Here is a 23953-nt window from a genome sequence, read left to right on the forward strand (position 1 = left end):
CGAAACCCAACAGCAAAACCCAAAATAAATCAAAAAGAAAATAACCAAGCTCCTATTTGCACCTGCTTCAGTGGATAAAAATTCAGAAGGCGGAGGGTCACCCCTCCCTTCAAGAAGCATCTTTTGAATCTACCCTACAAGTATTCAGGAACAGATTGTGAGCCTACCAGCGAAGATCGTGTCCAGCGCCTGTTTCCTCTGCACTAGACTTTGAGGCTGTCAGAACGCTTTGGAGTGGTTATTCCTGCAAGTTTCCTTACCAGGAGCTTCCCGCAGGTGGGCAACTAGCTGCAGCAACTACGCACTGCAGCCTGTTGAACTCTTCTCAGCAAGAAAAGGGGAGCAGGATAAAGGAATTAGGTGAAAGACTGAGCCAAGCTTCAGGATGGAAGTACAGTTAGGGCTGGGGAGAGTCTACCCCCGGCCACCGTCCAAGACCTATCGAGGAGCTTTCCAGAACCTGTTTCAGAGTGTATGCGAAGTGATCCAGAACCCGCTCCCCCGGCACCCTGAGGCCTCGAGCGCAGCACCTCCCGGCGCCCGTTTGCAGCAGCAGCAGGAGACCAGTCCACGGCAGCAGCAGCAACAGCAGCAGCAGAGAGAGGATGGCTCTCCCCAAGTCCAGAGCAGAGGCCCCACAGGCTACCTGGCCCTGGAAGAGGAACAGCAGCCTTCACAACATCACTCAGTCCCCGAGGGTCACCCGGAGAGTGGCTGCGTCCCAGAGCCCAGAGCTGCCTCGGCTGCCGGCAAGGGGCTGCAGCAGCCGCCGCCAGCACCTCTGGATGAGGATGACTCAGCTGCCCCATCCACGTTGTCCCTGCTGGGCCCCACTTTCCCCGGCTTAAGCAGCTGCTCCACCGATCTTAAAGACATACTGAGCGAGGCCGGCACCATGCAACTTCTTCAGCAGCAGCAACAGCAGCAGCAGGAAGTGGTATCCGAAGGCAGCAGCGGGAGAGCGAGGGAGGCCACTGGGGCTCCCATCTCCTCCAAGGACAGTTACCTAGGAGGCAGTTCGACCATCTCGGACAGCGCCAAGGAGTTGTGTAAGGCAGTGTCGGTGTCCATGGGCTTGGGTGTGGAGGCATTGGAGCATCTGAGTCCTGGGGAGCAGCTTCGGGGGGATTGCATGTACGCCCCGCTCCTGGGAGGTCCACCAGCCGCGGTGCGTCCCACTCCTTGTGCCCCGTTGGCTGAATGCAAAGGTTCTCTGCTGGATGATGGCCCGAGCAAGGGTACTGAAGAGACTGCTGAGTATTCTCCCTTCAAGGCAGGTTACACCAAAGGTCTGGACACTGAGAGCCTGGGCTGCTCTGGCAGTGGTGAAGCAGGGGGCTCTGGAACACTTGAGCTGCCATCCACCCTGTCTCTCTACAAGTCTGGAGCACTGGACGAGGTAGCAGCTTATCAGACTCGCGACTACTACAACTTTCCGCTAGCCCTGGCCGGGCCGCCGCCCCCTCCACCACCTCCCCATCCTCATGCCCGCATTAAGCTGGAGAACCCGCTGGACTACGGCAGCGCCTGGGCGGCCGCTGCAGCGCAGTGCCGCTATGGGGACCTGGCGAACCTGCACGGCGGGGGTGCAACAGGACCGGGCTCAGGCTCACCCTCAGCCGCCGCCTCCTCTTCCTGGCACACTCTCTTCACGGCTGAAGAAGGCCAGCTGTATGGGCCAGCTGTTTGTAGCGGAGGCGGGGGCGGCAGTGCAGGAGAGGCAGGGGCTGTAGCCCCATTCGGCTACACTCGGCCACCTCAGGGGCTGGCGGGCCAAGAAGGCGACTTCTCCCCACCCGATGTGTGGTATCCCGGCGGCGTGGTGAGCAGAGTGCCCTATCCAAGTCCCAGTTGTGTCAAAAGCGAAATGGGCCCCTGGATGGAGAACTATTCTGGACCTTATGGGGACATGCGGTAAGTCTCTCCTCCTAAAAATGTTTTTAAGCCTAGAGTCAATCCTCTCCTCCCCACACGAACACTCTGTTCCTGGGCGAGCTTAACAGAGTTTCACAGAAAGGGCCGCTTTAAATCTGGAGCCTTCCCTGGACTCTTGGCCTACCAAAGATTGACCTTTGCTTTCTGAACCCCAACTGTGTGCCCCAGCCCATACCGCTGTTAGTCCTGGATGCTGGTGCAAGCCTTTCTAGATTTCTTGACTTGACAACTCTCCACTAAGCCTCCTGAAATCTTCCTTGCCACTTGGTATTCCATGTCCTGCCGGCTCCAAATTTAAATCCAGTTCCAAGGGCCATTTTATGAAATAAACACTTTTAAGCCCGCCACTACTTTTCCTTCTCCCCTCCCGCCAATCAGAGACCTTAGACAAGAAATGTGGGCACTTTCTCCTCTTAACGTCTGTTAGGGTTTGCCCCTCCAGCTTGTCTTGGCAGGTTAGGGGCAAAATGACTGGCCCAAGGTTTTCTCAACCCGCTTCCTCCAAAGAGATGAAAGGAAAAATGGGATTATGGGAAGAAGGTGATCTCTGGGTTTTGAGGGCCGCTGTGTGGAAAGAAGAGGTGAAGTCCCTTTGCTGGCAACAAGGAGGAGTTGCTCCAGGGTTGGAGGTCAGGAGACAGACTCCAACCAGGCACAATTAGAGCAGGCAAAGGTAGGGGAAAACCAAATGACAAATTTCCTCATAAACGATGGGTAAGATTTGCCCTCACAGTTTGACTATGTTGGAATTAGATGGAAGAGTTGCATTTCTCTTGTAAAAGCTTATTTTCTGTATAGATTACAAAAGATCCACAATTCCTAGAGTTTGCATCAGATCTATAAAGAAGAGAATGTTCTTTTAATGAACAATTTAACCAGACTTGAGTCTGACTTACAAAAGTGTTGAGGGAAAATTTTAAAAGGATTTCCTGCTATTGCAGTGTGCTCAGAAATCTGCTTTTGTGAAGGGAAATATTCTTCAATATATTCCTTCATTTTAAGGATATACTTGCATTTTAAAACATGATAAGAAATTGGGTAAGAACTGTTAGGGACTTGTGAGCCTTATTCTTGCCCAAGAGTTTTAATTAGGATATGAAAAAAGTGGCAGTCAGTTTCATCTTGCCTGTTAAAATTTCTTCCTTACTGCAACTGAGCTTTTTGGAGACAAAAAAGCTTTTTTAATTTTATAAAAATTAAAGATTTTTTCCACAGCAAACTAAGATATTAGTTTATCTCTGTGAGGGAGGGAATATTAACTGGGGAACTAACTCCTCAGAACTGCTGGGTGTTGATGTCTTCATGGACTTGAGTCTTGTTCTGAGTTTCTGTAGCTATTTTCTTTACCTGTGACATTTTCAGTTTATTAGCATGTTTGTTTGGAGACTTAAACCAACAACTTGCTTGCTTCCTTTCACTGATGCTTCTGTTCTTGGAAGATAGATAGCACCATGTTAGAAAAGAAAGAGGAGAATAGGATTTCATAAAACTTTATTTCCTGGGCTACTGAAGAAACAGCTTCTAACCAGGCTTTGCATTTTTTAGGTTGTTAAGGTTTGGCTTACAAGATTTTCAAAGGGTTCATTTATATTCTCAGTCTTTAAAAGATTTTTTTGCAAAGTGCGCTTACTGTGGGACGAAGGTCTTCATTTTATAAGAACAGATTCACTTGCTACAGTATATTTTACCCACCCCCCCACCCCCCGCCCCAGGGCTGTTGCTTGTCAGCAGAGCTCTCTTTTTAATGTATGAACAGTTTGTTTGTTTGTTTGTTTTTGGCGGGGCGGGGGAAGGGGTGGAATGTATAAGGTGCTTCATGACTTGCCTAGTCACTGGAACCGTCCCTTTTCTGTATGCCTCCCTCAACACCCAAGTAAGTACTCAATTAACAGGGAGGATATGAATGATTCCACATTAAGGGATGTGTGTTTTTTCAAAGGCATAACCTGAAATTTTCAGAAAGTGGCTATAGAGAATTTTTAAAAAGTTCTTCCCATCAGGTGTGCAGTAAGCCAGGTGATTTTATCACAGATCTTCATGGAAAAACGTCTCTGTTTCTAAAACCTGCATAAATTAATGACCTCAAATAGTGAGAAATTAGTAGTAACCTAAGAAAGTACAAGATTATTTATTCTGATTGCTGCATTGGTTATAGTAGTCTAGTGAGAGGTAAAACTGGTGTTTCTGTCTTGTGAATTGACAAAGATTTTTCATTTATAAGATATAGAAAATCCTCAAATTGGGTTTTTGAAAATTTATCAATTTTATCAGAATTCAACCAGCCCCAATCTAAAAGTTGATATTTTTTTTACTTTCTCTTTCTTTCTCACATTTTATAGGGCACAGTTTGGTGAAGGGAAGGAATTTTTCTTAAATCAAAGCTAGAGCTTCCACTCTCTCTGTATTACATACATTATATGCCATCTTTCAGTTAAAAATTTCAACATTCTAGAGACTTTTAATATTATTTTGGATTCCTCCCTTTTCCAATTGTGTGTGAACTTCTGGAATAATTCTGTGTTCTTACACATCTTCAATGTTTCTGTCGAGAAGAGAAAGGCCTTAGATGGTCCCTTTTAAAAAAAAAGTATATTTTAGCCTGTGGTTTGAGCTGCGGAAGGAATAATAAAAAGTGATAGGGTTGGTATGAAACCCTGATAATATTTTATGAAGCTGTCTTCTTTCAAAGATTAAACAAGAATACAACTTTGTTAATTGACCACTGTCTCACTTGACAGAAGTAAGGCCCTTTATATCCCAGCAAATAGCATAATAATATGACAAATATTTATTCTTGGGAGATGAAACCAAGGGAAGCCTATGCAGGCATTAAAGTTGGGGTTTAACTAAATTATCCAGATGCAAAAAGAACTTTTTAATTTTTCTGTTGATAATTTGTTCTGGTCTTCATAATAGGTAGTATTTTAGTAATGCTTTAAAACTGGAAAATCCTGCCTTTCTCCATTAATTATTTCAAAAGAGGTCATTTTATTAATTCCCCTTTCTATCTACTTTCCTCTCTGCAGTTATCAAGCAGCTTTTTAATGACTATTTTGCAAGGAGCAGTTTGTCTGTTTTGTAAATCTGAGTTTTGTTTTGGGAATGACGCTGTCTATAGACCTTCAGAGTCAATATGTTGGGAAGAAGCATCCTTTCTTCACAGTCAGCAAATAACTGGTGAGATCTCTCTGGGTACCAGTAATCAGAACTCAAGCACCAGATAGTCACACAGGGTGGTACCCCATTTAGAAATATGTGCAAGATGTAGCGATAGAATTCTCTTAGTTGTATACAGAGTATCTCTCTCAGCTCGGCCAAAGGTTAACATCAGTGAGAGATATTTTTGAAAAAGCTTGTAGCTTTCCATTTGCAGGGTCACTTAAGGGTGCTTTCTTGCCAGTGTTAATTTTACCTCATGAGATTTCCATTCTTTATGAGCTGTAAACTTAGATATTAATATATTTAATTTGCTGGCACACATAATTTTAAAATGTTTCCCCCACCCCCACCCCAGTGGTAATCTTATCTGGTATACATATGTGCATTTAAACCAAACGATTCTTTGGTCTTCTGACTCTTACTTGTACTGTGACTGCTCTTGGTGGGATTATGTGAGTTGGAGTTAGGGACATGGGCAATTTTACTATTATTGCTATTTATGGTGATATCAGGACCACCAGTTTCATTCGGAACTCTGCTAAGCAGGAAGCAGAACACTGGCTCAGTGTGGTAAGGAAGGAGCTTATTTTATAACCAGACCTGAAATCATGATTCTGAAAAAATAGAGAGCAAATAAAAATCAAGTTTTGTGAGGTTTGTTGGAGAGGGAAAGGGAAACCTCTCCCCACCCACTACCTCCACCATTTTCTCTTTGTCTACAGCTTCCTTAAGTGCTGCCTGTCCCTGATTTTCTTTCATTCTACTCCTTTCATGCTTTTGACGTTGAAATATAGACTCTTCTTTCTACTTTTCAGGATATTTTTCTCATTACAACTGTGGCATGCTCCTAAAGAATATTTTTTAATCTAGAGAGTAACAGATCAGATCAACCCCAGCACCTTTCTTTTAAGACTAGATGACTTGAGGAGATTGCAAAATGAATTACCTTGAGGTTAGAGCCTTATTCAATAGTTGCTGAGGGAGCTGAACTAGATGCTTGAGAACTTGGTGATTTAATGAAGAATTTTGCTGGCTGCTGTCTTTGTCTCTTGTTCTCTCTCTCTGTCTACTGGCTATTTTGGCAACCTTTTCTCAAAACTTGAGAAAAACTGGACCTTCCCACCTCTGAGACAGGTCTGTGTGGGTCAAATTTCTGCAGGGCTTTCACACGCAACACCTAATCTGTATGTGATGGTGCTTGCTAAAAGTGTCCGGCTGGGCTAATGTGGTGAAGCTATATATAAATTAATCATTTAAAACAAAGAAAGGTATTAAGAAAGTAATCTGCCTCAGAATTTGCCTGCCAGCATTACATCAAGTTCTGAGATGTTGAACTCAAGAGTAAGTTACTGTCATCCAAGACACAAAGTTGACCTTTCCCCCCACCCTCATCGCTTATAAAACTCCATACAGTTATCAGTACTTATTAGATTTTGTGATATTGAAGAGAATTATGAAATCTCATATTTATACAGCACTCCTTTCAGAGAAAAGACCCAGCATCTTCCAGTTTATAAACTAGCACTCATGTAAGTTTGAGTAAGCCAGAAGGGTGCTTAGTGAACATCCCTTTATTAGTTGAGGGAGTAGAATTTGTTGCATTTTCTATAACATTTGTTTATCATGTGGATAAAACTCCGTAGAGTGATACTTCCCAACTTTTTTCCTTAAAATTTCCCACCTGACAGATGATATTTTTGCTCAGTAAAGTCTACATTTGGTGACTGCTGCAAAGAGATTTATGCCCAATTGAGTGTTGCTATCCCTTCTCTCTCACACTGATTCCTGCTGCCATCTGACAGGGCAGAGCAGTGTTGAGAGTGGCTAATCTGGACAAGCTTATAGCTCTAAAATGCTGGTTACTTGAGAATGCTGCCAATTTAGGTCATGCCGTACTTGAGTTTTATTTTTTTTAATCAACAGCTTTATTCAGACGTAATTCACAATAAATAATATAGTTCACCCAAGTATATAGTTCAGTGGTTTTTATTATATTCGGAGTTGGGCAACCATCACCACAGTCAATTTTAGAACATTTTGGTCACTTACCAGTCAAACCCCAACCTAACTATGAGCAACTATCAACTACTTGTCTGCTTTCACTCTCTATGTGTTTGCTTACATTTCATATAAATGGAACCATGTAGTACGTAGCATTTTGTGACTAGTTTCATGTAGAATAAATATTTCAATGTTAATCTATGTAGAAGCACATCTCAATATTTTCCATTTTATGCATGTACCATACTATCTATGATGGACATTAGAGTTGTTCCCACGTTTTGACTATTATGAATAATACTGCTATGAACATTTATGTACAAGTTTCTTTGTGTGAACAGGTTTTTAATTCTTTCGTCTATATACCTAGGAGTAAAGTTTCTGGGTAATATGGTAACTCTTTGTTTAACCTTTTGAGGCTCTCCCAAACTGTCTTCAAAAGTGGCTATACCATTTTACAGTCTCACCAGCAATGTATAAGGGTCCAATTTCTCCACATCTTGCCAATTATTTTTATTTTTCAAACTTTAAACTTTATTTTGCATTGAGGTATGCTGCTGCTGCTGCTGCTAAGTCACTTCAGTCGTGTCTGACTCTGTGCGACCCCATAGACGGCAGCCAGCCAGGCTCCGCCATCCCTGGGATTCTCCAGGCAAGAACACTGGAGTGGGTTGCCACTTCCTTCTCCAATGCATGAAAATGAAAAGTGAATAGCCAGTTGACAAATTTGTGGTAGTTTCAGGTGAATAGTGAAGGAGAATAGAGAATAGGGAAGTGAATAGATACATGTGTATATATGTAGTATCCCCAAATATATTCTCTGGATATATGCCCAGGAGTGGGATTGCAGGGTCATATGGTAGCTCTATTTTTAGTTTTTTAAAGAGCTTCCATGCTGTTCTCCATAGTGGCTGTACCAATTAGCATTCCCACCAACAGTGTGGGAGAGTTCCCTTCTCTCCACACAATATTCAGCATTTGTTGTTTGTGGATTTTTGATGATAGCTTTTCTGGTTGGTGTGAGGTGATATCTCATTGTAGTTTTGATTTGCATTTTTCCAATAACTAATGATGTTGAACATCTTTTCATGTACCTGGTCATCTGTATGTTCTCTTTGAAAAAATGTCTATTCAGGTCTTCTGCTCATTTTTTGAGTGGCTTATTTGTTTTGATGCTGTTAAGCATCCTGAGCTGTTTGTAAATTTTGGAGACTAATCCCTTATCGGTCACATCATTTGCATATATTTTCTCCCAATCTGTGGGTTATCTTTTCATTTTGTTTATTGTTTCCTTTGCTGGGCAACAGTTTTTGAGTTTAACTAGGTACCAATTTTTAAAATTTTTTGTTTTTACTTTCATTATTCTGGTAGATGGATCATAAAAGATGTTGCTGTGCTTTATAAATGTCAGTGTTCTACCTATGTTTTCCTCTAGAAGTTTTATAGTGTCCAGTCTCACATTTAAATCTTTAATCCATTTTGAGCTTTTTTTGTGTGTATGGAGTTAAGGAATGATCTAACTTCATTTCTTACATTTGGCTGTCCAGTTTTCCCAGCACCATTTGTTGAAGAGACTGTGTTTCCAATATTGTGTAGTCTTGCCTCTTTTGTCATAGATTAATTGACCATAGGTGCATGGGCTTATTTCTGGGAGTTACTTTCTTTTTAATCCCAGTGTGAAGTAGATGTCAAGAAGTATCTCAAAGTGGCTTTGATTTGCATTTCATAATGACTAATAATATTCTAATAATATTAGGCCTCTTTTTAAGTGCATATTGACTGTATATACTCTTGTCTTTGGTCATTTTTAGATTATTTGTCATACTCTTATTGAGTTGTAAGAGTTTTAAAAAAATGTATTCTAGATACAAATCCTGTAACAAATTATGATTTGTGAATATTTATCATATATGTGCATTGTCTTTTCTTGATGGTATTCATTAAACAACACACAGACTTTTGAAGCCCAACCTATTTTTTTGTATGTAGCTTATGATTTTTGTATCATGCTTAAGAAGACTTTGCTTAACCCAAGGTCACAAAGATTTACACTTAGATTTCCTTCTACGAGTTTTATAGTTTTGGTTGTTAAATATAGGTTTTAGTTCACTTTTGACTTAATTTTTTATGTAAATATCTAGTCACCACAAAACCATTTGTTGAATCTTTCCTTATTTAACTATCTCGGCACCCTTTGTGTAAAATCGATTGACTGTAAATGTGAAAGTTTATTTCTGGACTGTGGGCTATATTACATTGATCCTATACCAATACAGTGTCAGACTTTAGTTTTTTGGGCTCCAAAATCACTGCAGATGCTGATTGCGGCCATGAAATTAAAAGACGCTTACTCCTTGGAAGGAAAGTTATGACCAACCTTGATAATATATTAAAAAGCAGAGACATTACTTTGCCAACAAAGGTCTAGTCAAGGCTATGGTTTTTCCCGTGGTCATGTATGGATGTGAGAGTTGGACTGTGAAGAAAGCTGATCGCCAAAGAATTGATGCTTTTGAACTGTGGTGTTGGAGAAGACTCTTGAGAGTCCCTTGGACTGCAAGGAGATCCAACCAGTCCATTCTAAGGGAGATTGATCCTGGGTGTTCATTGGAAGGACTGATGCTAAAGCTGAAACTGCAATACTTTGGCCACCTCATGCGATGAGTTGACTCACTGGAAAAGACTCTGATGCTGGGAAAGGTTGGGGGTGGGAGGAGAAGGGGACGACCGAGGATGAGATGGCTGGATGGCATCACCGCCTCTGTGGACATGAGTTTGAGTGAACTCCGGGAGTTGGTGATGGACAGGGAGGCCTGGTGTGCTGTGATTCATGGGGTCGCGGAAAGTCGGACACGACTGAGCGACTGAACTGAACTGATACCAATACCACAGTGTCTTAATTACTGTAAGTTTTTAATAAGTTTTGAAATTATTAACTGTGAGTTTTCTCATTTTATTATTCTTTTTTAAGATTGTTTTTGACTATTGTGGATTTTAAAAAATTTCTCTGGCTTCTGTCTATGGGGTCACACAGAGTAGGACACGTTTTAAATGACTTAGCAGCAGTAGCTGGAGAAGGAAATGGCAACCCACTCCAGTGTTCTTGCCTGGAGAATCCCAGGGATGGCGGAGCCTGGTCGGCTGCCGTCTATGGGGTCGCACAGAGTCGGACACGACTGAAGTGACTTAGCAGCAGCAGCAGCAGTAGCAGCAGCTATGATTTTTAGGATCAGCCTGCCAGTTTCTACAGAAGTCATTTGGGATTCTAATAGAGGAGGCAGATAAATTTGGGGAATGTTGCATCTCCACATGAAGTCTTCTGATCCATGGCCATGGAATGTCTTTCCATTTATTTATGTCATCTTCACTTTTTTCAGCAGTGTTTTGTAGTTTTAAGAGTACATATTTTGCACTTCTTTCTTTTAATTAATTCCTCAATATTTTAATGTTTGATGCTATTATGAATACAATTTTATTAGTATCCTTTTGAATTGTTCATTCCCAATGTATAGAAATATAATTGATTTTTTAAAAATTGATTTTATATCTTGCAAGTTCCCTGAAACTACCTGAGTTTTGAACACCTCTAGGATTTAAGAGGCAAAAGTTTTCTGTTGCTGTGCTAAAAATTAAAGCATACCTTGTTTCATCTGGTATGAAGGCTGCATAAGGGCACTGTTCTCAACTTTCCTCAACTGTGAATTAGAATCTAAAATTTTCAGGTCTTTAGAGAACAGTAGGAAAGGAACATATTAATAAGGTTTGTGCAGGTAGTAGTTCTCTTTTCAGTATTTGGATTTGGGAACTACTAGCATTTGGATTTGGGAACTACTAGCAAGGGGGTGAGGAATAATAATTTCTATTCAGAAAACTAACACGAAGAGGTAACAGATACAAACTAAACCAAAGAAATCGCTAGCTAACTATATTTCTTTTATGTTTGAATTTGTGTATTTATGTATTTATATGTTGTCCCTTAGATAAAGTAAATGCCACCACTCCTTCTGGTGTGTATTTGTAGATGAAGTAGTGGTTCATTTACTCTCATATAATTTGGACTTTTTTTTCAGGAAGGCACTCCATAACCATAAATAAGAGATAAAATTTACCTATAAAGGGATTGAACTTTGGTCTCATTAACACTCTAGGCTAAGGGTCATAACTAATCAGCTATAGCTATTGTGTCCTGAAAATGGTTAATAAACTGCAGGCCACTTAGGAAGAGGTCCTATTGTGACCTAGTTGTCTTTAGAGATGACCTTAATAAACTGATTTTTTAAAGGTATTCATCAATCAACCACTTTTCATTAAACACCTGCTATATGCCCATCTGTGTACTAGTTGGAGATCATGGTAAAGGGAACATAACTCAGTGAGAATCTCGAGATTGCTGCCCTCAAGAAGTTTATAGCTATTAAAACCAAAACAGAAAAGAATAGCAACACCATGATACCAGTATGATGAGATGTTGGATTATGTGTTGTGTATTTTTTAAATGTAAATATTCAAAAAAGAAATGGATCAACATAGGTGGAAGTGGTTAACAGTATTATCTGTCATTGTTTCTTATCCTTTATGAATTAGGTTGAGATATGGTTAAACTCAAACAATAATTATAGATCTTGATGGATATTTCAGATACCAGAAGGTAGTATTTCTGGAAAGACAGTGATGAGTGAACTGGAGTAAGGGATTGGAATCTATTTCTGTTTTTTCAACAGTGCCACTTCAGTCAAGTTAGTTACTAGTTTCTTTCTCATTTTGGGCTATTTTGTTGCACTTGCTGAGAACATGTTTTGATATCTTTAACTGAAATATATTAGGAATTAATTAAAATTGAAGGTGATTAATAGGTCTAAGTTTGGCTTGAGAGGCAATAAAGATGCCCAGTGTGGTGATCAGATCAAGAATTATTATTCATTTCTCAAGTTTTCCATTGATCATGGTGGCTTGCTTTGAGGTTCTACAGAAATGGAGTTTCAGGGTGTTGGTTAAGGGAGGGAAGCAAGAAGCACAAATCAAACAATTCTGGGAGTAAGGGGAATGTGAAAACTTTTTTTAATAAGGCTTTTGCTGAATTAGACGATATAGTTTTAAAATGACACATTTCTTAATTATGGGTTTTGTTTTCTGCAAGTTGAGTACTTTCTTGCTTGTGGAAGTGTAGTCACACTATCTGGACCCTTGAGGGACTGCAAGTGTCCTGTGACAGGTTTTCCCTAGAAACAGTTGGACTCCTTTGGTGGATTCAGCATATCACAGGACAACTTGAGCCAGAACGTACTGGTACCAGACAATAAATAAGCTACAGTGGTACTTAGTATTTAATTTGGGATGCTCTTTTCCAAAGTACAAAACATTTTAGTAGCATTATTTAACTCCTTGTCAACTTTCTCTGAATGTGGAACAAGGAATAGTGACATTGGACATATTCCAGTAACATTTCACAGTCTACAGAATGGTTTCATATTCCATTATTGCATTTCACCCTCATTTCTATCCTATACAAAGAGTCAGATTTACTTTATTTTAATACTCTTCATACTATTATAATTCTGTTATTCTCATTGCAAATATATGTTCAGAGAAGTTAAGTAACATGTCTAAAGTCAAACAGCTGCAAGGTAGCAGAGCCGGGATGTTGGCCCCACTCTTTGTTCCCCAAATCAAGGGTTCCTTTTTTTTTCTACCACACAGATTGCTCACCTCATAGACAGGAAATAGGAAAGTCATTGAGGCAAAATAACTGTAACTAGTATCACTAGAAATTTGTGAAGCTCTTAAGGCTCCTGGGCCTTTTATCCACTTATTGGACTGATGGATTGGGTTGTGTGGGCATTCAAGTCGCTGACAGTCTTGCCATCCTCCTTTATAGATTGCATTTTCGACAAATACTTACTGAGCTTTTTATATATCAAATTCTATACTAGGCACCATTGACACAGAAATAAACAAGGCGGATGAAAATTCCTCCCATCACGGAGTTTACAAATTAGTGAAAAGAGACATGTAGACTATATCTGATGGTGATAAATGATATGAAAAATAATTTAGCAGAGTGTGGGGAACATATAATAATAGTGGAAAGAACTATTTTACATTTGTTAGTTAGAAAAGGCCTTACTGAGAAGGTGATATTTAAGCAGTGACCTGAAGGAAATTAGGAAGTGAGCCATAGGGATATTTGAAATTAGAACATTCCAGGCATAGGGAACCACAAGTAGAAAGGGCCAGAAGCAGGAGCATACTTTGTATGATGGAGAGTAGCAGACAGGTCTGGATGGAAGTTTAAGTAATGGAAAGTTATGAGATGAGATCAGAGTTAATGAGAGATTTCTCAGGTCTTGTTTAGGACTTCAGTTTTTACTCTGACATGGGGAGTCATTGGAAGATTTTTAGTAGAGGGATAACGTGAGCTGACTGATACTTTAACAGATCCTCTTCTTCAAAATATCTACCATTCTTTTATTGTCTGTGTGGAAAATAATACCAAAAGAATGAAGGGGAAGCAAGGAGATGAGGCTGCTGCAGTGATCCAGGTGAGAGATTATGGTGGCTTACATCTGCTGGATCATGGAGAAAGCAAGAGAGTTCCAGAAAAACATCTATTTCTGCTTCATTGACTATGCCAAAGCCTTGGACTGTGTGTATCACAATAAACTGTGGACAATTCTGAAAGAGATGGGAATACCAGACCACCTGACCTGCCTCTTGAGAAACCTGTATGCAGGTCAGGAAGCAACAGTTAGAACTGGACATGGAAAAACAGACTGGTTCCAAATAGGAAAAGGAGTACGTCAAGGTTGTATATTGTCAACCTGTTTATTTAACTTATATGCAGAGTACATCATGAGGAACGCTGCTGGAAGAAGCGCAAGCTGGAATCAAGATTGCCGGGAGAAATATCAATAACCTCAGATATGCAGATGACACCACCCTTATGGCAGAAAGTGAAGAGGAACTCAAAGGCCTCTTGATAAAAGTGAAAGAGGAGAGTGAAAAGGTTGGCTTGAAGCTCAACATTCAGAAAACAAAGATCATGGCATCTGGTCCCATCACTTCATGGGAAATAGATGGAAAAACAGTGGAAACAGTGTCAGACTTTATTTTTTTGGGCTCCAAAATCACTGCAGATGCTGATTGCAGCCATGAAATTAAAAGACGCTTACTCCTTGGAAGGAAAGTTATGACCAACCTAGATAGCATATTAAAAAGCAGAGACATTACTTTGCCAACCAAGGTCCGTCTAGTCAAGGCTATAGTTTTTCCCGTGGTCATGTATGGATGTGAGAGTTGGACTGTGAAGAAAGCTGATCGCCAAAGAATTGATGCTTTTGAACCATGGTGTTGGAGAAGACTCTTGAGAGTCCCTTGGACTGCAAGGAGATCCAACCAGTCCATTATAAAGGAGATCAGTCCTGGGTGTTCATTGGAAGGACTGATGCTAAAGTTGAAACTGCAATACTTTGGCCACCTCGTGCGAAGAGTTGACTCACTGGAAAAGACTCTGATGCTGGGAGGGATTGGGGGCAGGAGGAGAAGGGGACGACAGAGAATGAGATGGCTAGATGGCATCACCGACTTGATGGACATGAGTTTGCGTGAACTCCAGGAGTTGGTGATGGACAGGGAGGCCTGGTGTGCTGTGATTCATGGGGTCGCAAAGAGTCGGACATGACTGAGTAACTGAACTGAACTGAAGTGAACTGAGACCAGAGATTATTGGTAGAGGAGTTGAGATACTGGATTCTTGATTTATCTTCATGGTAGAGCCTACAGTATTTACAAAAAGATTAGATACTCACTGTGATAAAAAGAGAAAAGTCAATGCTGATTGTCAAGCTTTTAATCTGAGAACTTTGAAAAATGTGACTACCATTTACTGAGATGATGCAGATTGTAGGTAAAGCCGCTGTGTGTGTGTTGGTGGGGTAGGAATCAAGAGGTTGATTTTTGATGTACAAAGTTTGAGTTATTTGGTGAACATCATATTGTCTTCTTTTCAGTTTTCACGCAGTGTCCTTATCTTTCTGCTTTTCAAGAAGATTAAAAGAGATCTTAGAAATCATCTTTTTGGTGATGGACAGGGAAGCCTGGCATACTGCAGTCCATGGGATTGCAAACAGTCGGACACAACTCAGAGACTGAACTGAACTGAACTAGAGATCACCTAGACCTTTGTTGTCCCCTCCCATCTCCCTTTTACTTTATACAGGGCTAGAGAGGAGTGGAGTCTTGTCTAGGGTGAAACAACAAGCTGGCAGGATAACTAGATCACAGACTCAGTTTTCCTGGATTCTAGCTTGGTCCTTTAATTAGTGTTATTCTGAGACCTCATTTTGGGGATACAGTGAGTTTCTTCTTCTTGCCCAAATGTTAAACCAGGTAATTAAACTAAATAATGAATAAAATGTAGAACATCACACAAATTGGCTGCTACCACCAATCAAACCAAAATATTGTTATTATGTTTTTACTGAACCACATGTGAAAATAATTTATCTATGGTACACACAGTAAGCAGATTTTAAAGGTCATTGGACTTTGATCTGAGATGAAACTTACAGAGATCTGGAACATAAATGGCCTGAGACTGTAGGATATTAGAATTTATGAAACGTGGGAGGCCACCTTCTCCAGTTTGGTCATTTTATGAATGAGGTTCCTGAGGCATAGAAGTGGAAAAGAATTTGACCAAAGTCGCACAGAAAGCTCATTTCTTTAGTCAAAACCTATTCTGAGGGTTAGCTGTCTGTTGCTTCTTTGGAAAATTCTATGTTGTAAAAGTGCTTACCCACTCAGAACAAAGAATTATAATAGCAATAATAATGATAGTGCTTACTATGTGCCAAATTTTGGAGCCTTACATGGGTTAACTAATTCTCACAAAACCTTGGTAAATAAACTCAGAGTGGTTAAGTGACTTGCCCAAAGGTCATGAAGCTAGGAGTTGGCAGAAGTCTGGCTTGTAACTTTGAGGTTCTAACTACTGTTTAGTACTAACAACTTCTCAGATTAGCTAGTCATTCACCTCTCCTATCTCAAGAGACTGGTGACTTGTCATTATGTACTGACCCTATTATAGTCTGCTGATCCTCATGGAATAGCTAAGTCCTAGAGATTAAAGTGGAGGTGGAGGGACATAAGGGGGGTGATGGAAAGGAGCTAACCATTTATAATAGGGATTGGAAAGCGAAACTATAGAAATTATTGAAAAAGCTCAAGGTGGTTAAAAATCTCAGAGCCTACTAGAAACCTGGACAATTCAATGCCTGCTTAAATAGGAGAGAAACTGAGGTAAGAAAAATAAAATAGTTGATTTTTTGAAGTCAGGAACTCTTTTATGTGTTTTACATGTGTTGATTCATATAATTCTCAAAATAACTTTCTGAAGTAAGTATGATTGTCATTCATATTACTGGTGAGTAAATAGGAACAGAACAATTAAGTAACGTGCCCAAGGGTATAGAACAAGTAGGTGAAAGAGCCTATATTAGAAGCTAGGTAGCTCAGCTCCAAATTTATATAATTTTTTACTACATTTAGGGAAATGAGTGCCAGTTATATTATAGAATTTTTTAATGCAGAACATTGTGCCTGAGCTTCAAACATTTGAGCAACTCGTCCTTACAATACATTAGCTTAAGGACTCTTAGGAGGAAAGGTGCTTATCCAATGGTACCTGGTAAGTAATTAGGGGAACCAGAGCTTAAAGTTGAAACTCCTGACTGCCAAAACTTTGCATTTTATCACTCTGTTTCCATTCTTGGGCTGACTTGTCTCCTTCTATTCCACCTTCTGTATTGCCCTGCCTGTCACCTTTCTTTAAAAATTAACTTTCTGCATCAGCAAGATTGGACAGAGAATAGGGAGAATGATCAGAATCCATGTCCTACCAGACATTGGACAAAAGGAACAAAGCATCAGGAAAAAATGTCAGCATATGGAATTTGCCCTAAGTAAAAAAGGGAACTTCCCAGTATGAAAAAAATGCTACCTCTGTTCTTTTAGCCCGAATGGCTAGTGCAGGATCCCATAGGAAATCACGACTGTAGTTGTCAGGTGACTTTTTGTTACTGTGGAGATGAAAGAAGGATACTGTGAATGTCTGCTTCTCTCCAGAATTTTTTAAAGGAAAATACAACCTTCCCACTCATATAAATGACAACCAGTTAGGCATTTTTTTGAAAATTAGCATTACATGAGAGAAAGCATCTTTCCAAAAGTGTCTTATTGGTCCCCTTCTCTGAAGCATTGACTGACCAACTTCTAATTAGATGATGAGATCGCATAAACTGAGAGTTGGGAGTAAGATGGAAATTCTTGATATTTAACACTTAGGTACAGATAAGATTCCGAAACATATTTTGAGTCTGTTTACCTATCCCTCTTTCCCTTTCATTTCTGTTTAAAAATACAAAGATTAGTAAGTGGGTAGTCTGTTGGAGTTTCCAGTTGTTCATTCGAAAAATTTGTTTAATTAGCCTTTTAAATAAGAAAAGACCAAGTTAGACTGAGATATTTAAGTCATCAACTACTTAACAATAAACCACAAACCTTAACCATACTCATATTTTCATGCTGTTTGCTTTGGACACCTGCTAAGCCTTGCTGAGGTGCTAGATTGACTTGAAATATTCCATCATCAAAGGTGACCCCACAGGGTCTGGGAAAAGCTACACTGGATGCTTTTGGGATTAAGGTGGTGAAATGATGTGTTGCTGTTTCCCAAAGCTTTCTCTGTCATTCCCCCTCCCTGAGTTCCAGTCTTTATCACCTTTTGCCTTGACTAGTGCAGCAACTTAATGCATGCTCTCCGTAGTTCTCTGTGCTGCTCTCTGATTCATATTGTATTCATCCTACCAGGTTAACCTTCTCAAAGTTCAGTTATAACATTGTTAGTATCTTCCTTTGAACATCCATTAGTCTATAAGCTCCTTGAGGGTTAGAACTCTGTTTATCTCTGTATTCTCAACGCTTAGCACAGAGGAAACCTGGCTGAGCAGTTACACGATGCATGTTTGAAGTTGCAGCTCCTGTCCATTTGCTTATAGGTTAAAATACAGATTCTTTAAGTCTGGTGTTCAAAGATTTTCATGATCTGGATTGCTTTTCTAGCCTCAATTCTTATAATTCCCCTGCAAAAATCTTTTAACTACAGCCAAATATATCTGTCACCTTAAACTATCCTCACTCTTTTTTTCTTTGAATTTGTTGTTTTTCCTATTATTCCTTTGGCCTTGAAGGCTATCCCAACTTTAATACTGTCCATTCTTCTAACCTTAGCTCAGAAACAGTGTCATATGAGATGAAATTTCTCATCCCACAATCCATTGAGAAAGTTATCTATATGACATGATATGGTTAAAAGAATGTAGGTTTCAGTTTTCTTCATCTGTAAACTGGGACTCAAAATGTGTAAATTATAAGACTTTTGTGAGGAGAGAATCAGATGACGTGGGGGAGGTCAAGTCTAAGTCAATAACTAGTGCTTAATATCTTGTAGATTCAGCCCTTTTTCCCTTCTCCATTGATATGGTACTCAGTTCTTAAATTATAATTATTTTTGTGCTTCTCATATATCTTTTCAAATTGTGCCCTCTTTTAGGGCAAAAGTTGTTTCATGGATGCATTTGTGTAAATTATACAAAACACATAGCTTAAAGCTTGTTACATAGTAGGTATCCATAAATATTTATTTATTGAGTTTCAGTCAGTCAACCTAAGTGCCAAAAACAAATATGGATCATAAGTTTGATTAATAGAAATATAGAATCCAGAATAAAGGAAGTGAATTATGACCAGATCATATTTACAATGTAGTTTTTAACCCCATTATTCATGGGCATCTCCTCTTGTAAAGTGTGGAGAAGCTGAGGTGCTGAGTTGGATGTGGGAAGGGAGGCAGGACACAATGGATATAAATATTGTCTCAGTATATATAAAGAACTGTCATGGAATAAAGGAGTTCGATATTTTCTGTAGTACCCCAAAGGGCAAAACCAATGAGAATAGATTACAGTTCAATAAAAGGAAGACATAGTAAATTCACCCTATATCGGAAGTTTTCAACAAATACCAAATGAGTTTTGGAGTGTGTGTGTGCGGGGGGAGGGGTTTATCAAATTAGTTGCTAATATTTCACATAAAAATTCAGGTTTCCAGCTTTGGAAATGAAGATCTGGCATTATTGGAACTACATTCCTGCATGACAATGACCAGCTGCAGGTGAGGAGCGAGGTACTTCTCTAGATGGAGCGTGCATCCATATACTTTTCAGTTTGCCCAGACGCTAGCTTTATTCATTTAGGCTACTTGTATTAATTAAGTAACTTCTAGGCATTTGAATTTGCCATCTCTGTGAGATCAAGGACGGAGAAGGCAATGGCAAGCCACTCCAGTACTATTGCCTAGAAAAATCCCATGGATGGAGGAGCCTGGTAGGCTGCAGTCCGTGGGGTCGCTAAGGGTCGGACACGACTGAGCAAGGACCTGGGCAAATTTTTATATCCTTCCTTACCCCAAGGGCTTTTCCTCCTCATTTAGGAGGGACTAAAGAAAAGTACAAGGGACTCTGTAATCAAATCTGACCTGGCTCTCAGTTCTGCCACAGCCATTTATCACATGTATGACCCTGAGTGAGTAGCTTAACCTCGCTGAACCTCAACTCCTTCATTTGTATTATGCTCTCCTCACAGTATAGGTGCTTCCCTGGTAACTCATCTGGTAAAGAATCCTTCTGCAATGCAGGAGATCCCAGTTTGGAAGATCCCCTGGAGAAGGGAACAGCTATGTGCTCCAGTATTCTGGCCTGGAGAATTCCATCGACTGTACAGTCCATGGGGTTGCAAAGAGTCAGACACAACTGAGCAACTTTCACCCCTCACAATACACTGTTAAGACTAAATAAAACAGCTTAGATAAAGGGCATGCCACTTATTGTAGATGCTGAAATATTAGTTTACTTTTTCTTATTCATCACACTCTTTATGTCCATTGGGAGTATCACTTTTAAGTAGTAAATTTACTCTTATTGAAGGTGTTCAAGAAGAAGCTGGAGTTGGTAGAAAGCATGTATACAGGGAAGAGGTTGGGACTCACATTAGATGATTTCCACAGTTGCTTTCTAGCAATTTTAAATTTAAATTTAAAATCCTTATCAATAACTCCAAAATGCCCATCTGGATTATTGTAGACATACCTCACAGAGGTAGGGATTTTAAATAAACAACAGAGAGGATTAGGACTCTTGAGGAAAAAGTTGGGGTCAGGGTTAAAGTATAATATATTGAGGTTCAGACATAGGTTTTGGCATCTGACAGATTTTAGTTTAAATCTCGAGTCTGACAGTTACAAATTTTGTGTTCTGGGCCACTTAATTTTATTTTTGGTTTCCTCATTCATATAGTGAAGATACTAATACTTGTCTCTTTGGGTTCTTGTGAAGGTAAGTGAGATAATGCATGTAAAAAATCTTGACCAGTGCCTGGCCCAGAATGAAAACTTGATAAATGGTTCTCCTCCTCCTTGTCATTATTATTATTATTCCACTAGACCAGGAAAACTTGGGAAAATGTGTAGCTAGACTGTGACTAAAGTATATGAGACTTTCCTCAAGCCACTGCTGCCCCTTCCTCCCCTCCACAAAGCTCTGTCTCCAAAATGCTTTGGCTGGAATGTAAGTGTGAGGTCATTGCAGATAACGGGAGCATGATTTGCTTTGGTAATGAGAGTTATTCAGTTACTTCCCTCAGCCCAGCTGAAATCTTTTACTAGTTGACACTTGTTTCAAAGTGCAAGACTAAGCTGGTCTGAGAAGACAAGGAGAGTGAGAAGACCCCTCCTCTTAGCTAGAGGTCATGGTCCTCCACAGGGAACAGGATGACCCAGTGCAAAGGGTGAGTTTGGAGCCCTTACATTTAAACCAGTCACTCCATTGCACATATAGGTCCCCATCCCCCACATAATCACTGGGCAGGAATTTCCTTGACTTTCCATGGCCTGGAACCATCCCCCTTCTCATCCTTGTGCTCTACACAGCTGGCAGACAGCAGAGCAAAACAAGCCTCTTAGCATAGAGAGCGAGCTCATAGCAATTCTGACTTTGCTTGGGAACCTCATGTTAACAAAGGACTTTCCTGACTGCCTCTCAACACCCCAAACAGATTAAAACATTTTTTTACTGTGTCTCAGAGCAGCTCCTTGCCTGGGTATATTTAAAGATATGCTGAGTCACTGAAGAGCAGGCTGGCATATCACAGGAGGCAAGGACTATACCCTAGTTTATGGGGGAGTAAGTTGAGAGGTGAAATCTGACTTCCTCCAATGGGGATGGGCAAGATCACCCACTTCTAGCCCCCATGACTCTAGAGAACATCTATTAAGACTTTTTAGTCTATCACTTTTGGTTTCCTTCTCACTTTATAAAAGCATAAGGATGAGAAGGAGGGAACACAAGTACCAGTGGGTCAGCTATCTAAAAATCATAAAGCTTCTTTCTGCTATAGGTAGCTGAAAGCAATGTAATCTGCAAACACTATTTTTATCTCATAACTTACATAGCCTCCCCCTCTCCTTCTATCATGCCTTCTCTCTCCCCATCAGAATCTTCCATACAACCCTTCGCTTTGCTGGTCATAGGAGCTAGAGTGGATACAAAAGGGCTGCTTCTTAGGTGAGTTTAAAAGGTTAGCATTAATATTTTTTTTTATCAGTTGTAGCAATAGCTTGTTCAGGCAGCCATATCCAGAACCTAGAAGAAATCAGGTAAGCCAAAGTTTGCTTGAAGGTGACAGGAGACCTAGGCCTCTGCCTCCCTCCCTACCACCTTCTATTACTAGGGTATAATTTATTTATGCTCAGTCACTCAGTCATGTCTAACTCTTTGTCACCCCATGGACCATAACTTTCAAAGTTCCTCTGTCCATGGGATTTCCCAGGCAAGACTACTGGAATGGATTGTCATTTCCGTCTCTGGGTGATCTTCCTGACCTAGGGGTCGAACTTGCATCTTCTGTGGTTTATGCATTAGCAGGCAGATTCTTTACCACTGGGCCCTCTAGGAAGCCCCTACGTCCCTAATTTATTTATAACATATGTTAATTTCAGGTTTACAACATAATGGTTCTATACTTGTATATCCTTTCCCTTTTGGATTCAGTTTTAGATGGATTTCAGATGATATGGTAGCTGGCTTTGTTATATCCAATTGATATGAGAAATGGTAGAGGACTGGAAAATGGGAATGGAGCCATTGGATATGTTTGAGATTAAATGAGTCCAATTCCTAGGTAGTATAAAGTGCTTGAAATTTCATGAAGTACTTTCAGGTACATTGTCTTCTTTGCTTCTCAAAACCAACTTGGAGGTAATCACAACATGGATTAACATCCCCATTTCACAGACGAGGAAACTGAGGCTGGAGGCACTTGAGGGACCTTCCACAGTAATTTAGACAGTAAGTGGAAGAACCAGGACTTGTACCATGGAAGAGGAGTCTGGTGGGCTACAGAACATGGGGTTGCAGTCAGATACAAGTGAAACAACTGAATGCATGCACACACACACACATTTCTGGTCGTAATTTTTTCAAGTTCACTGTAGAGATTTGCTATTGAATAAGTGAATGAATGAGTACATATTTGATTTGGAGCATTATTTTCAATTAAGAAATTTCCCCATTATTTGGGATCAGTATTTTAATTCTCAGCAACCTCAGTGTAGTCAAATGAAAAATATTTCATTCATTAAATTGCTAATTTATTCTTTTACTCACTAATACATTTCCTGAATGCCAACTTTGTAACAGACCCTGTGCTGGATTCTGAGGATAAAAAGAGAAATGAGACCACATCTCAGGTTTCAAAGATCTCAAACACTGGGGACTGACATCTCAATAGTAAACATAAGAGCATATACTTATGAAATGCCATTACCAAAATTACCAAAATGCCATACCAAGTCATATCCCTCTTGCATAGTGAGTATGGCCCTCCTAAAAATGGGCATGTCTTTTATTTTGAGTATTGAATATGAAGCTTCATGACTAACTGCTTTTTAATCTAATACTATTTTCCTAAGAACAGATGTGACAGTTTCATTCCGTGTGTGTGTGTGTTGTGGGTTGGGTGTGTGATGATAGATTGGAATTTAGGGATTGGCTCAGAGGTTAAAGCTTCTGCCTCCAATGCGGGAGACCTGGGTTCGATCCCTGGGTCTGGAAGATCCCCTGGAGAAGGAAACAGTAACCCACTCCAGTATTCTTGCCTGGAGAATCCCATGGATGGAGAAGCCTGGTAGGCTACAGTCCACGGGGTCGCATAGAGTCGGACATGACTAAGCGATGGAACAGAACAGAACGGAACAGAACAGAATTAGGGGCTATGAGGGTGCTTAAGTGGTTCTAGTGAGTTCCAATCCTATATGTATGTATTATATAGAGGATTAGGGTGACAAGGATTGTTGTATAAGAGTTGATCTTAGAATTTTTTTTTTCAAAGTAACTGGTTAGCAGAACTAGAGCATCACTGTTCCACTTGTTTTGACAACATGATACTTAAGGCTATTTCCTAGCATGGATAAACTAATTATGATCAAATATTATATTTTTTGAGCATCTACATCTCAGTGCTAGGTGTATGTTAGATGTTGTCAAGGTACTTTCTTATTTAATCTTTAAATTAAAGAACTGTCTGATCCTAGACAGTTCTTATTAATTCCACTATATAGATGAGGTTAATTTCACTTTCACACATTGGAGAAGGAAATGGCAACCCACTCCAGTGTTCTTGCCTGGAGAATCCCAGGGACGGCAGAGCCTGGTCGGCTGCCGTCTATGGGGTCGCACAGAGTCGGACAC

General features: G+C 40.2%; 1 protein-coding gene across 2 annotated transcripts in view; it reads left to right on the top strand.

The window, feature by feature from the left end:
* Nucleotides 1–385: 385 nt before the first annotated feature.
* The window catches only part of AR (androgen receptor), a 227816-nt gene continuing 204248 nt past the window's right edge, over nt 386–23953 (top strand). For both annotated transcript variants that reach the window (XM_055393621.2, XM_088833922.1), the window contains exon 1: nt 386–1914. In XM_055393621.2, the coding sequence (XP_055249596.1) occupies nt 386–1914 (1529 nt within the window). The remainder of the gene's footprint in view (nt 1915–23953) is intronic.

This window comes from Moschus berezovskii, chromosome X (genome assembly GCF_049115385.1).
Source record: "Moschus berezovskii isolate FMDL1 chromosome X, NW_MosBer_1.0, whole genome shotgun sequence".
NCBI classification, from domain to species: Eukaryota; Metazoa; Chordata; class Mammalia; order Artiodactyla; family Moschidae; genus Moschus; species Moschus berezovskii.